Source organism: Maylandia zebra, linkage group LG23, assembly GCF_041146795.1.
Source record: "Maylandia zebra isolate NMK-2024a linkage group LG23, Mzebra_GT3a, whole genome shotgun sequence".
Taxonomy (NCBI): domain Eukaryota; kingdom Metazoa; phylum Chordata; class Actinopteri; order Cichliformes; family Cichlidae; genus Maylandia; species Maylandia zebra.
Window position 1 is genome coordinate 12,429,588 of NC_135188.1, and position 14,282 is coordinate 12,443,869.

At 41.7% G+C, this 14,282-nt stretch overlaps 1 protein-coding gene across 2 annotated transcripts; it reads left to right on the top strand.

Moving 5' to 3' along the window:
• Positions 1–1,196: 1,196 nt before the first annotated feature.
• On the top strand, positions 1,197–13,013 carry map2k2a (mitogen-activated protein kinase kinase 2a). Of its 2 annotated transcripts, XM_004552743.3 has the most exons (11): positions 1,197–1,964; positions 2,156–2,366; positions 4,084–4,230; positions 4,388–4,465; positions 5,454–5,505; positions 8,172–8,296; positions 8,879–9,092; positions 10,357–10,421; positions 10,515–10,576; positions 11,129–11,174; positions 11,290–13,013. In XM_004552743.3, exons 1-11 carry the CDS (start codon positions 1,876–1,878, stop codon positions 11,398–11,400), a joined length of 1,200 nt encoding a protein of 399 aa, XP_004552800.1. In that variant the 5' UTR covers positions 1,197–1,875; the 3' UTR covers positions 11,401–13,013. The 2 variants fall into 2 exon arrangements, with proteins under 2 accessions (XP_004552800.1, XP_076736513.1); XM_076880398.1 differs by lacking the exons at positions 1,197–1,964; positions 2,156–2,366 and adding an exon at positions 2,390–2,524.
• The last annotated feature ends 1,269 nt before the right edge of the window (positions 13,014–14,282 follow it).

Below are 14,282 nucleotides of genomic sequence, written 5' to 3' on the forward strand. Positions count from 1 at the left end.
TTTCCCCACAAAAGAAGCACATGATAAGTGCGCCTCTTCTTTCTTCTGCTGTCTTTAGAGGTCACTACAGTAGATCATCTCTATTCCTACCCTAACCCAGCATCCTCCTCTGTCACCCCAGTCCTCTGTGTGTCCTCCTTCACTTCATCCATGAACCTCCTCCTCTTCTTCTACTGACTCCATATTTAGCACCTTTTGTCCAGTGTATCATTATCTCTGTACATGTCCAGATCATCTCTCTAACTTTATCTGCAAAGCGATCGACCTGAGCTGTACCTCTAATGTACTCATTTCCTGTCCATAACCAGATGATAGTGTGATACTTATTATATACAGTGTTCTGTCTCACAGTTCAGGATGTTACTGAAAACTGAGCCATCTAAAAATGGTATCTGCTTGGTTGTTATACCATATATTTTATTAATGAGTACGAGTACATGAATACATCTCACTGGCATCGAAAACCTTTTTTGCACAGGAAATCTGGGGAAACTTGTGGTATTTACTGTTTGTAAAAGACAATAACAGAGAATGATTCATTCATTTGATATATTAACATTAGGCCATAGATGACCGTGGTTTGTTTTTCCACACAGGTACATGTTATATGAAACATAATTATTTTAATAGAAAGCTCATGCCAAAATAGAAATCTTTTTGATTTTTTGACAAGATGACTCTAAAGCCACTCAATCGAATTTTACCGGTAGAGCATGGACAAAAAAGACCCCATAAAATATTAGTGTATATATGGACATTTTTCTAAAAAGAAATCATTTTTTTAAACTGTACAACACTCCGCCCCCCCTAAAAAAATACAGTTTTTTACGATGTACAATTAAGAAGAAGAAAATCGCTCCCAGGTGGGGTCTTTTATATTTTTAGTTTCATATCACGATCGTTTCTGATTTAAGATTAAGTGAAACTATCGTCACTTGAGCCTGTTATTGCCAACCACCGCCAGCAGATGGCAGCAAACACTGCCCCCCTCTTCTGTTCTTGTGTGTTTACTTGTTAATAATAAATACAAAAAGCTGCACAGGGCAGATGACATATGGTTAAAATGAGCTTGTTCCTCGTTAAAAACAATGTACTGGAGGTGTTACCACAAACTGCATATGTCATCCACCCACCCATGAGATTTTTTTTTTCTTTTTGCATATCTCGTATCAACTTGCCAAAGCCAATCTCGCGCTATTTATCACGGGCTCTCCCTGTTGGTGTCAGGTCTGATGCTGCAGGCAGCTGCTTGCTTCCTGTATTAGCCACAGTCCTTTTCGCTGCTTGATAACCCCACACCCCGGACTGTATCGCGGACGGATTTACTTTTCGTACCCCGCCCTCTCGCTTAGGGAAACAAGCCGAGTCGGTGTCCCGGTGTAGCTGCCGGTAAAAGTGTGGCAGGCGGCCCCGTGTGCTGTGAGAGGCGGCTGCAGGTTCGGACTGAGAGGCGCAAGGCACGAGTTTGCAGGAGGTAGCGCTAGTTAGCAGGAGCAGCTAGGTGGCTAATGGCTAGCAGCAGCAGGTAGAAAACCAAGAAGAAGCTGAGTGACAGAAATGTCTAAACCTCGAATTCTATAAGTCAGTTAAACCGAAGAAGCTGTCTGACTTTTAAAGAGCACATCGTGGTGATAGGTTTTACCAGATTAACTAAGTGACATGCTTCCGAAAGTGCACTAACTTAGCCTAACGTTAGCTAGCCAAGTTATACTAGAGCTGATCCTGTTGCTTTTTAATACTGACTTTCACACGAGGGAAAGGTTAGGCTAGCAGCAGCCCACTTCACTGCAGTTTTGTGCTTCTTTTTTAATTTTTTGCCTTTTTCGTTAATTTTATTTTAAATTTTGGACAAAGTCGATTCGGGTTGTTATTGAAATGGGCCCCAAAAGAAAACCCGGTCCCCTTAATATTACGCCCATTGGAGAGGGACAGGCCACCTCCAACACCATTGATGCTGCATCTGAGTAAGTGCTGTGCCTTATGATTAATTGTGTTAAACCACTGAATCGTGAATTGCTTTGTCCTTATACCGAGGTAATTGGCTGTTACTGGAGTTGCACAAGATTTCGTTCTGCACCACCGTACAAGGAGGTGCATATGTTAATTCTCACTCCTTTTAAGGAACTCTGCTAAACCAAATGCCACCTCCTTACAGAGCCAACCTCGAGGCCTTACAGAAGAAGCTGGGGGAGCTGGACCTGGATGAACAGCAGAGGAAACGGCTGGAAGCCTTTCTCACCCAGAAAGCCCAGGTTGGGGAGCTGAAGGATGAAGATTTCGAACCCATATGTGAGCTGGGTGCAGGAAACGGAGGGGTGGTCAACAAAGTCCGCCACAAACCCTCGGGCTTGGTCATGGCTCGGAAGGTGAAGAATGATTGTTTAACAGCTGTTCTCCAAGTGAAAGTAAAAAAAACTGCATTCCACTTCAAGTCTAAGATGTTATCAGTGCACCATGTCTGGAAACGCCTCTTTCTGGAGAAAGACAAGGGAACTGAAAATAATAAAACGGTTACAACAAAACGGTTAGTTTTGAAGTTCAGAAACAAAAATGTTTCAGGTAAATGTCAAAGATATGCCTGAGGTATTTTATTGGCAGCGCCTGAGCTGCATAGCTCAGCTTATCAAAGAGCGCCAACACATTTTTTTCCATTGTGAAATGTTTTGTTTATATTACCTTCACTTTTTTTTTTTAACGACAAACCCTAATGGCATCCTTATCACAAGTATTATCTTATCTTGTGTGCTTTTACGAAAGATATTTGCCATTATGTTACACTTTTTTAAATTTCCTTTCACACTATCAAAGTGTAGTTTCATACACTAAATACTTATCTCTTAGTATCTATCTCTTTGTGGGTATATAAGAATGAATGTAGTAAGTTATCTAGACTTTATACAGATGTGGCAGCAGCAGTCTAAGCGAGCTCAGGCTTGAGGCCTGTGGATGTCAGTTGAACCTTTGTTGAAAGTTCTTCTAAACTGGAGACATTTCTCAGAGATTATGGTCCATGCGGACATAATGGTATTATGAAGCTGCTGCAGATCCATGATGTGAATCTCTGGTTTCACAACATTTCAAAGGTTCTTGACATCTGGTGGCTGTGGAGGCCATTTGACTGCAGTGAACTTACTGTTGTGTTCAAAAAAATAGTTTGATGTGATCGTTGTGACATTGCATTATCCTGCTAGAAGCAGCCATCAGAGGATGGTACACTGTGGCCATAAAAGGATAGACAAGGTCAGCAGTTATAGTCATGTAGGCTGTGGTGTTTGAACAATGTTTATTTGGTACCAAGGGACTCAAAGTGTGTGAGGAAACTGTCCCCCACACCAGCAGCCTGGACCATTGATACAAGGCAGGATGGATCCGTGCTTTCATGTTGTTTACACCAAATGCAGAAATCAAGACTTATCAGATCAAGCCTTCTACTGTTCACATTTAGTGAGATGTGCAAGTTGTAGCCTCAGTTTCCTGTTCTTTGCTGACAGGAATGGTACCCGCTGTGGGTTTTTGTTGCTGTAGCCAATCTGCTTGAAGGTTCAAAGCAATGTGCAGTCAGAGATGTTCTTCTGCATACCTTGGTTGCAATGAGTGACTATTTGAGTTACTGTTGCCTTCCCATTGACTCAAAGCTCTACGGCCATTGCATCAGCAAGTATTTTTGCTCAGAACTGCTGCTGCTCACTGGATATTTTCTCTTTTTTTGGACCCTGGAGATGGTTGTGTGGGAGAATCCCATTAGATCAGCAGTTTCTAAAATACTCAGACCAGCCTGCCTGGCACCAACAACCATGTTCAGTCACTTTAATCACCTTTCATCCCCATTCTTATCATCTGAACTTCAGCAGCTCGTTTTGACCACAAGTACATGCCTAAATGCACAGAGTTGCTGCCGTTTGTTGCTGATTAGCTATTTGTGTTTTAATGAGCAGTCGAGCAGGTGTGCCTAACAAAGTGCCACAAGTGTAAAAAGGGGACTTCAGGCGGTGTAACTGCATCGTCTGCATGCAACTTAAATTAAAACAGTATTTCGTTTCTGTGTTTTGTTTTTGTTTTGTTTTTTGTTTTTTTTCTCGTCAGTTGATCCACCTGGAAATCAAACCTGCCATCAGAAACCAGATTATCAGAGAGCTGCAGGTCCTGCATGAATGCAACTCACCCTATATTGTGGGCTTCTATGGCGCCTTCTACAGCGATGGAGAGATCAGCATCTGTATGGAGCACATGGTGAGAGACAAAGATTGTTAGCTGCAATTTCTTTGTGAGACTGGAATCGATTTTGCGAATCGCATCACCTGAGAATTCTTATGTTGTGCAACACACACGTTCCCACAGCTACAGGCAGTTTTGTCTGTCTTAACATGGGCTGTTTTGGTCTCTGCAGGATGGCGGATCCTTGGACCAGGTTCTTAAAGAAGCCAGAAGAATCCCAGAAGAAATCCTTGGAAAAGTTAGCATAGCTGTGCGTACACCGTTGATGTTTTACTTTGTTTGTTTGTTTTTGTTTTGTGGCTTTAGGTGTTTATTTACAGGCTGTAAAATATGATTCGCTTCACAAGTCTTCTCACATGAACTGTGGACGATGTCAGGAGAGTCGGGCCTGATAAGTTTCTGAAATTGATAACGTGACACAGCAGGTCAACATCAGACACATTTTCACTCTGGTTTAGACGAGTTCGCTTCCTGATGTTTTGAGGCAGGAGGCTCTGCAGAATAATTTCTGCTTTCTTTTCTTAATCTCCAAAAATCAGAGCAGTCAGACTCTTTGGCAGCTGGTGGTTAAAGTGTACTTAATGTCGACTTTGTCGGTCATTCACGTTCTCACATCCCATCAGGTAATGTTTAGAAAGGTTTACGGCTGGAGGTGATGTGTGAAAATAATTCTGGACTCGAGGATTTTAAGGCGTTTCTGACCACAAAGCAGATTTTCTGAGAAGGTCATATCCTATTTATTACACAATTTTAAACATGTCCACTAGGGTAAAATGAAGAAATTCAAATATTTTATATCCAGAAGGTCAAAGGAAAACTTTTACAGTTAACACTGAACTGTGATGTGAGATGCTCTGCACAGCACTTAAGGTTAAGAGATATTGACCGTAGTCACATATTGAGCTAAATGAATCCTGTGTCCACCTGTAATTGTGGACAGCATATGGATGTATGCTGGATGCTTAAATTTTGACCACAGAGCGACTTAATCCAACACCTTTTTCTTTTGAAATATAGTTGCTGTTCGAATTTGGCAGCAATATAAACAAAAGGGTTGTGCCTATTTTTGCATGTGTGCTGTTCTTTGTGGTTTTGCTTGTGGTTGTGATGTTGCTCAACTAGCTGTGTGTTGTCCAATAATGCATAAGTTGCATGCACAGTACAGTCCCGTGTGTGTGGACTCCTAGATTGTATGTCTGTAAACTGAATGTTTTGGGGGGTTTTTTTCTCCTTTACAGGTGTTGAGGGGATTGGCATATCTGCGAGAGAAGCACCAGATCATGCACAGAGGTAATGCTGTTCTTGAGTCCTGATAAATTACAGTTGTGCTCAAAATCTCATTTGGAACACTTTCAAATCTCTGCAGTATATTAAAGCCCAAATATGGAGTTTGTTTGTAACACAGTGATTTCATAGAGTTATTTGGGTTTGGATAAAATATAAAATATGTGGCACGTCAGCCTCATTTGATAATAGGTTATCAGTGTTTTTGTAGACACTTCTTAGAGACATCCGGTTGAGATTCAGATCATGGATTATAGTTTCTTAAACTATAAGATAAAGCTTTTTGGACATTAGGTCTGATCGGTATTTCCAGACGTCTGAACTTCGGTTAGTGTAACCACTTGAAATGCACCACATCCAGTCAACGGGCGCCAGTAGTATCTGTACTTCTTCATTTGAATTTGTATTAATTGTCTTCATTGCTCTCCCTTCACATGCATCAGCATCTTAAGAGCTTTAGCACACGTATGCACATACGGGACCAGCTATTTTTTGGGGGGGGGGAAATAACAAGTTTCTCATCAAGGGAATTTGTAGAATAAACATTGTCCTCATGAAAACATTATTTGTATTCATTGAAATGACAGGTCACAGCATCTCAGGCAGGTTTTTCTCTGCACACAAGTGAGGACACATGGGTGTGCTGTTGTGAAAATTACTGAGAAAGGGAGCAGCAAGAAGTGCATCGTGCAGTGAAGTTTCAGTGCTACAGGGTCGGTGGTACTCCAGGACAGAGTTGTCTGTGAGCTCAGGCGGTAATTACAGCCTCTCAGATGTGATTATAGAGCAACCGCACCCTGTTGACCCCTCCCTCCACGTCTCCCTCCATCTTTCTCCCGCTCTTTCATGCCATTTCTTTCTCAGCTTCTCCTCACGTGTCCTTGGTCGGTGGGAGGGGGTCATACACCGCAGAGGACAGATTGCAGGGCTCAGTCCTACACCATTATTTTGCAGGATGTTTTTCAGCTATGAATTGGATATGTGGAGGACTGGGCTTGTTTACAACAGGGACTCAGCAAGAGCTGGGAGCTCTGTACATGCCACCCGTGGCCTGCACGGAAGACTGTAGTCCTGTTTTCAATATTTCTATGAAGCATGAACGATCTGTATTTGTGAGAAAGCGTTTTCTATCCATCGTGGAAAGCATAGGTTCATGGTATTGTCTCACATAAAAACTGGGATACAAACAATAGATGAACGTAAATGTTTTCCCTACATATATCACAGTATTCTTGTAGGAGGGACTCGCCAGAGAATCGCTTTAGTTGTTTTTATTGCTGCAAAGTGAAATTGTGAAGCGGACAGGCTGATCGGACAGCCTAGGTCAACTTGTATGGACGAGCATGTATGGACTACAGTGCTATTGCACACATTTTGAATGAGAGACCTGAGTCACCAGTCTTCTGTGAGATAACGAGCTGTTATAGACTCATATGAATCTGAAAATCAGAATCCAGGAAAGGTTGTGATGGGGTAAAATGTGATGCCGTCATGCTTCTGAGTTCCAGAAGCTCGAGCATGTAAGAGAAATCCACAAGATTGTGGTCGCAAGTAGGGGGATGGATTGTGTTGCTTTCTTGGCTCATTCTGAATTGGAAGATACCAGGATGCCAACCTAAGTATGTCAAGTGTTGGTTGGCTTCTTTGGTTGAACCGATTTAACTTTGCCGTGGTCAGCTAACGTTATCTCAGGATGGCCGAACGTGAGATGAGCATTTGTGTTTGTAGTTTTCTCAGATTATTTTTAACGTTCGTAGGAAACTTTTTTTTTTCTTCTTTGTCCCATTCTACCACTAAAAGATTAAATTTCTATTTAGAGATTACATCATAAACTATTGATATTTGGTGTCCCTCTTTTAATTATCACGCAAAATATCGAAATGCTGTGCTCTCACTTCACACATGTATAAGCACATAATGCTAGTTTCAGCGACATTAAAAGTCATGTCATTCTGTCAGTCAAACTTGGGTCAGATTTATGTTCCTTACAGCTTCAATTCTCCCCATGATGGAGAGAAAGAAACAGGCAAAACAAAATAAAAGCAGACATGATAGATGTGCCTTTTTGGGCATGTGCAGTTTTCACGAGAGCAAAGCAGAGAAAGGTGACCTGGGGCCCATTCAGACATCAAGCAAGGGGGGTTTACAAACACGTTCGCAAAGCTCTATAGAGTTCAGTGCAAAAAGTTTTAGGAAATTAAGATGTTTAAATGTGCAGCAGCTGCTGTAGCCGCCACATCTTAGAGACACAGAAATGCACAGGAAAAACATGTTATCACCATGTCTGCAACAGCCTGCAACAAACACTGAAAAACTGTGCGTGTGTGTCAAGGAGTAATTATTCTATTTTTAAAGGTACAAGGTGGTCACACCAAGTATTCATTTGTTTTCCTTGTTCTCTGTACTTTGTATTTGAAGAAAAAAATGTTAATGGTATTATTTCTGAAAATGACAATTCCTAAATGTTTTGCACAGAAGCGTGCAAATCAGAACACCAGTATAGCAGTGTCTGCTGTTTCTTTAGGTATAATTTAGTAATAAATCTGTGCTTTCTCTTGCATACAGAAACTTGTAAGCCAAAGGAATGACAGATGAAACACAGTATGAAGAAGAGCCTCTTCTTTTAAATGTAATGCGCATTTGTTTTTGTCCATGTCCCCTCTGCCATGTAGACGTCAAGCCCTCCAACATACTGGTCAACTCTCGTGGGGAGATCAAGCTGTGCGACTTCGGTGTTAGCGGCCAGCTCATAGATTCCATGGCCAACTCCTTTGTTGGAACGCGCTCCTACATGTCGGTGAGTCAGCTCTGCGCGCCTGCGCCCCCACCCCTTTTCCTCTGGCCCTATCCCCACTTTCCTTCTCCACTCTTCTCACATGGCTCTTGTTCTCTGGTTCCACCCTCTGCCTTCCTTTCCTCTGGCCCTCCCTCACTCCCCTGCCAAGAACCACGGGCTGTACCCAGGAAGGGCTCTTTGGCAATGAGGGAGGCAACTGTGCTTGAGCTTTCTCGTCCTTTCCCCTCACTCTTAGATACCTGGTGGGTGCAGTGCCAAAAGCTGCTTGTGTGTCTAATCCTACTCCCAAAAAAGCACCTCTGGTGCAGAGAAGCTTGCCCTTTGATTGCAATTCCTAAAACACGCACACACCTGTCCTTGCTCACCCCTAAAACAGTCCAAAGTTGCTGTCCACTTCCTGCCAAACCCTCTTCTCTGTCCTCTTGCCCTAACCACACCCCACCTCTGCTTGCCATAACACCCCCCTCCTCTTCTCTTCCCACTTCTCTCCTCCACTTCCTGTGCCTTCGCCGCCCAGCCCTCTCTCCTGCTTGGCATCTTGGCTTCACCGGCTCTGTGACGTAGTTATGTGTTTCTCAACAGCCGGAGAGACTGCAGGGCACTCATTACTCGGTTCAGTCTGACGTGTGGAGCATGGGTCTGTCTCTGGTAGAGCTGGCGATTGGCCGCTACCCCATCCCCCCACCAGACACCAGAGAACTGGAGGCCATCTTTGGACGGGCTGTTGTGGATGGGGCTGAGGGAGAGCCTCACGTCAACATGCAGAGGCCTAGACCACCCGGAAGGCCTATAAGTGGTATGAAGGGCAATAGCACACACACGTGCCTATAAACTTATGCAGATTACTTGACATTAGATTAGATTTGTGCTCATATTATGCTTTGTGGGTTTTCTCCTCCCTTTAGTGTCTTGTTTACGGTTTTGTGTATGCAAAAGATTTGTGAAGTCTGCAACGAAGGGAGTTATACTCTCCCAAAAGCAAACATTGCTCCTAACCTTACCGAGGCCAGTGTGTAACACGTTTCCATAATGCTTGACTAGCAGCTACTCTGGCGTGGCCTCGTGCAGTGTATGAGTGGATGCCTCACAGCGAACTCTGAAATATCTCAACCAAATTTTCTGTTGTTGGCTTTAAGAACAAACATTAGTCTTTATGCACTCCTAGCATCTGAGGAACTGGAAGCCTAGCGGGTAAGGGTTTGTTTGTTTTTTGTTGTTGTTGTTTGACAATCCTGTCCTCACAGCAGTGGAAAAGTTGGCATGTTAATTGGCAGTTTTGGCTGCCAATTAACATGCCAACTTTGACTCTACTTTGACTGTATGCTCAGAGCTGACTCACAGGTCACAGCTATGTCAAAATCATAATGCAATGGACAATCAGAAAATGTGGAAATTTGAAGATGGTGACTTTTGACAGGGTGAGGGTTAGCCTTTTGTGCAACTGGGCTGTCTATGTTCACACTTCCAATGGTATACATGTTTTTAACAAAACCCCCACGGTACATTCATAATTCAGTAACAGTAATGCATGAAATCGTTTTCATGCATTAACCTGTCTGGCATCCACAGGAGAATAGAGCAATCACATTCTGGTTGTGTGGTCCAACTTTGTAATTTTGAATAAAGCCAAAAAAATCTTTATTGATCCTCATGGGGAAACATAATCTCTGCACTTAACTAGTCTCTAGCCTTGCTGAAGAGCTTTACATGACAGTTGAGTCGTCCAGTAGAGATGACTGGGCTCACAGTACCTAAATTTAATTTTTAAAAAAATAAAAGAGAAATGGTTATGTGCAAACTTGAACTTTACATCACAATTCCCCAAATACACATGCAGACTTCAGGAATGATTACTCAGCCCTGGTGTCAGCTGTTGGTGTCTGCAACAGACTATAATGGCTGCCTTAAAGAGACAAGAGCTCATACAGAGCTTTTGGCAGCACGAGAGCTGCTGTGTTGTTGTACAGTTTGAGAAAATGCACAGTAAAATGAAAACTAAAGCATTTAAATGTATTCTAAAGAAGACTAACCAGAGATTGTGTCTGTTTCTTTTCCCACAGGATCTGGGATGGACAGCAGACCTGCCATGGCCATCTTTGAACTTTTGGACTACATTGTCAATGAGGTCTGAGCAATGTCTGTTTTTTCCACAGTATGAACAAACACTCACATCTTTCCTCAGTCAGTGTATAATCTTTAACTCTTGCTTCCTCCTCAGCCACCCCCCAAACTGCCGCTTGGTGTCTTCACCAGTGACTTCCAGGACTTTGTGACAAAATGGTGAGCACCGAATGTGACGTTTGTCTTTCTTTTCTCAGCTCATGAAGAATTATGAAAGGAAGCTATTCAGAAAACTTTGACATTTCCAAATTGCTTCACACACCTGTTGCAAGAGTTGTTTGTAATTAAATGCATGCATGTAGTTTTTGTGCTTGTGCAGGTTTGAGGTGGTTAGGAAACAAGTCAGCACCACACTCTGATAAAGATCCCGTCTGGACTAGTGATAAAAATAAAGTTTTTGCCATAATAGTTCAGAATAGTATCTACTGTTCTTTACCTTTTTAAAAAATCTATGAATACAGAGATATTGTTTCAGATAATTGTTGCACATGTTTCTACATCAGTCTTGTCTAAAGTCTATACTGCACTGCGGCTGATGTCAAAACTACTAAAGAACATGCGTGCATACATGGTAAACTCGTGTTTTAAGGTGAACTCTGAAACAGAACAAGGCCTTCTAGCATCTAACCCTCTGCATATACATGGTGAACGACATGCATGCAAAGGATATTTTACTTATGTTTAACATATTTATCTCATTTTTGTCTGCAGTTTGATTAAAAACCCAGCCGAGAGAGCGGATCTGAAGATGCTCATGGTGGGCACCCTAATATTTATTATAATTTTATTATTTTTAATTTGATACTTAACCCATCTGTTTTTTGTTTAGTTTTTCTGATAACAATAAAAACTGAAGTTTCATTTTTCCTTAGAGTCACACATTCATCAAGCGATCAGAAGTGGAGGAAGTGGACTTTGCCGGCTGGTTGTGCAAAACCATGGGCCTCAACCAGCCCAGCACTCCCACCCGCGGCGCCGAGTGACCGGGCTCCCACGCTGCCCTGCCACGTCTCGGGACCTCTGTGCGTACACGTGCATATCCTGTACGTGTACACACAGAAGCTCTCACAAATATTGGCACTTTTTTCTTGTTGCTATAGCTTCATACAGTTTTTGTTCCCCCTCCCCAGTTATTTCTTCACCAGCAGCAGGGCCCATTGAGTCATTGTACTGTAAGACCACAGCTTCACCTTGACAGTGTCGAGAGCAGCCACAGCTCATTTTTCCACACTGCTACAGAGGATGTAAAGCACTGAAGGGCTGCCAGTGTGTCAGCTAAATTTGCTTTGACAAACTTATTTTGTATTGTCAGATATTCTGTATTAACCTTTTCTATGGCAATGGGTGATGGCACATGGGACTGTATTTTATTAAATAACCTGCTGTAGAGATTTGGTGGAAATCGTAGGGAAATCAAAGCATATTATCTACTTGCAAACTCGCGATTGCTTTTATTGAAGGTAAATGCAGCTACTTTAATTAGAATCATAAATGCTAAAAGGTTCTGTTGCAATTACCTGCAATATAATAATCGAGTTTGAGAGTAGAATCCAGGGCAAATGAGCGTGTAAGGAGTCATTTTCACTTTTTTGGCAAATGAACAATGTCACAAACCAAAGAGGGTACTCACAACTACTACTTTTTTTTTCCTGATGGCTGATCTTTTTCTTGTGTGCAGATTCATGAACAGTATGAAACTGTAATTTGAATGTTCTCATTTTCTTAGTCAGTGATCTAAGTGTTGATTGACATCATTTCTTCAGCATTTATTTCAATTTGCATCCCACACTCGGTCTCACATGGGAGGACACACATGCCGTTATATGCCAAAATGTGTTTGACATTGAGGAAACAAAAATGTATTCATGGGACAATATAGCATGGTTTATTATCTTCTAATACTGTTTGTGTATTTGGTTTCCCAACTCATGATGGGGATGATTAGGTGGTGTTTTTATCAGAATCCTGAATCTGCAATGTTTAAGAGATTTCAATCATGTTGGCTTTATTTGACATTTTCTTTCTATGTTGTCTGTCTGTACTTTCCCCCTGAGGTGTATATATTTTCACCGTACCGCTACATGTGGCGCTCTGAGCTTTCTCCTTGGATGCAGCCAACCCGGAGGCTCGCTCTTGAAAGATTTCGGTTGAATTATTGCTAAAATGCTTTTCCTTGTGATTAAACCCAGTTAATTTTGTTAAAAGTACAACCTGACTTCAAGTGGGACATCAGACTTCTCAAGTCGTACAAAGGGTCTGACCGAGCATTGTAACCCAGGTCAGTATTGGTGGTGGTTTTACTTACTATCCTGCTGTCTTGCTAGAGCTCTTGTATCCTCTGCTTATGGCTGCCCTTTCTTATCCCCTCCCCCACCCCCCAAAAAAATGTGCATTTGTAAAGAGCAAAATGGATGCATTGTCACCTGTATGTGTACAAAGCTATATACAAAAATTACAGTACTATTTTGCAGTCTTAATACACAAATCCTTGATTTATGTAAATGACAAGAGTCATTTTATTATAATATAAAATGTGTTGGGTATGGATATAATGTATTAAAAAAAAAGTTTAAAATAAAACCTATTTGTGAATGTACTGCAACATTTCCTTGTCATTTATAGCAGACATTAAAGTCCGCATTATGCATCCACACTAGCTGGCCACTTTTTTAGGTACACATTGCTAATCCTGAGTTGGACCTTTTTTAAATTTCACACATGCCTTAAATAAAGAAATGACAAATTCTCATCATGGGTTAGATTATGGGATATATTTACATGATGGTGTCATTCAGTTCCTGTAGTCGTGTTCTACTGATTCCCAAAAGTGCTTTAATGACTTGGTACCTTGTGACCCAACTGTGTTGGGATTTTTAACATGGTGTGTTATCCTGCTGGAAGCAGCCAAGATGAATATACTGAACATGGATGGCAACAACAGTCAGTCAGGCTGTAGCGTTTCAGCGTGGCTCAAAGTGTGCCAGGTCATGACCCCCGCCTCCCCCACACACACATTTACACCAGCAGCAGCAGCCTAAACTGTAAACGGCAGGATTCTGACTTTACCATCCAAATGTTGCAGCAGAAATCCACACTTATCACAACAGGCAATATTTTCCACTCTTTTGTTGCCTAATTTTTGTCAGTTGTATCCTCAGTTTCCTGTTCTCAGCTGACAAGAGTGGCACCCAGTGTGGTCTTCTGCTGCTCTAGCACTGCTAAGTTTTGTGTTCACAGATTGCTCTTCTGCACACCTTGGAAATTAGTTACTTTTATTTTCTTATAAGCTTAAGTAGTCAGGCCTATCTCCTCTGACGTCAAAAAAGGTGTTTTCACCCAGATAACCACTGCTCACTGGATATTTTCTCTTTTTCAGACAGTTCTCTGCAAATGGTGGTTGTGTGGGAAAACGCAGTAAATCAACAATTTCTACAGAACTCAGACCAGGCTGTCTGGAAAAATCACCTTGCCACATTCAGTCAGTTAAATCGTCTTTCTTCTCCAACCTGGTGCTCGGTTTGAGCTTCAGCAGGTTGTCCTAACTATGACTTCTTTTCTAAATGCACTGAGCTGCTGCCATGTGATTGGCTGTTTAGATAAAGAGGAAATTAACAGGTGTGTCTAATAAAACTGCCTGAGAGTGTAGCCCCTTTAATTTGAATAGTTAAGATATGCAAACTGCAGCTAGCTTTTTCTTCAGCTTTTAATCATTAATTTTAAAGAAATTAGTAACTAAGGATTAAAAAAAGATGAAATAAAAATACAATTTGGCTACATGTTTACAAAATCTTACTTTTAGTGCATAGTCTGAATTTTGAGTGGCAGGTAGTAAGTGGGATTAGCTTGATGGCTTTAGTATTTCTTA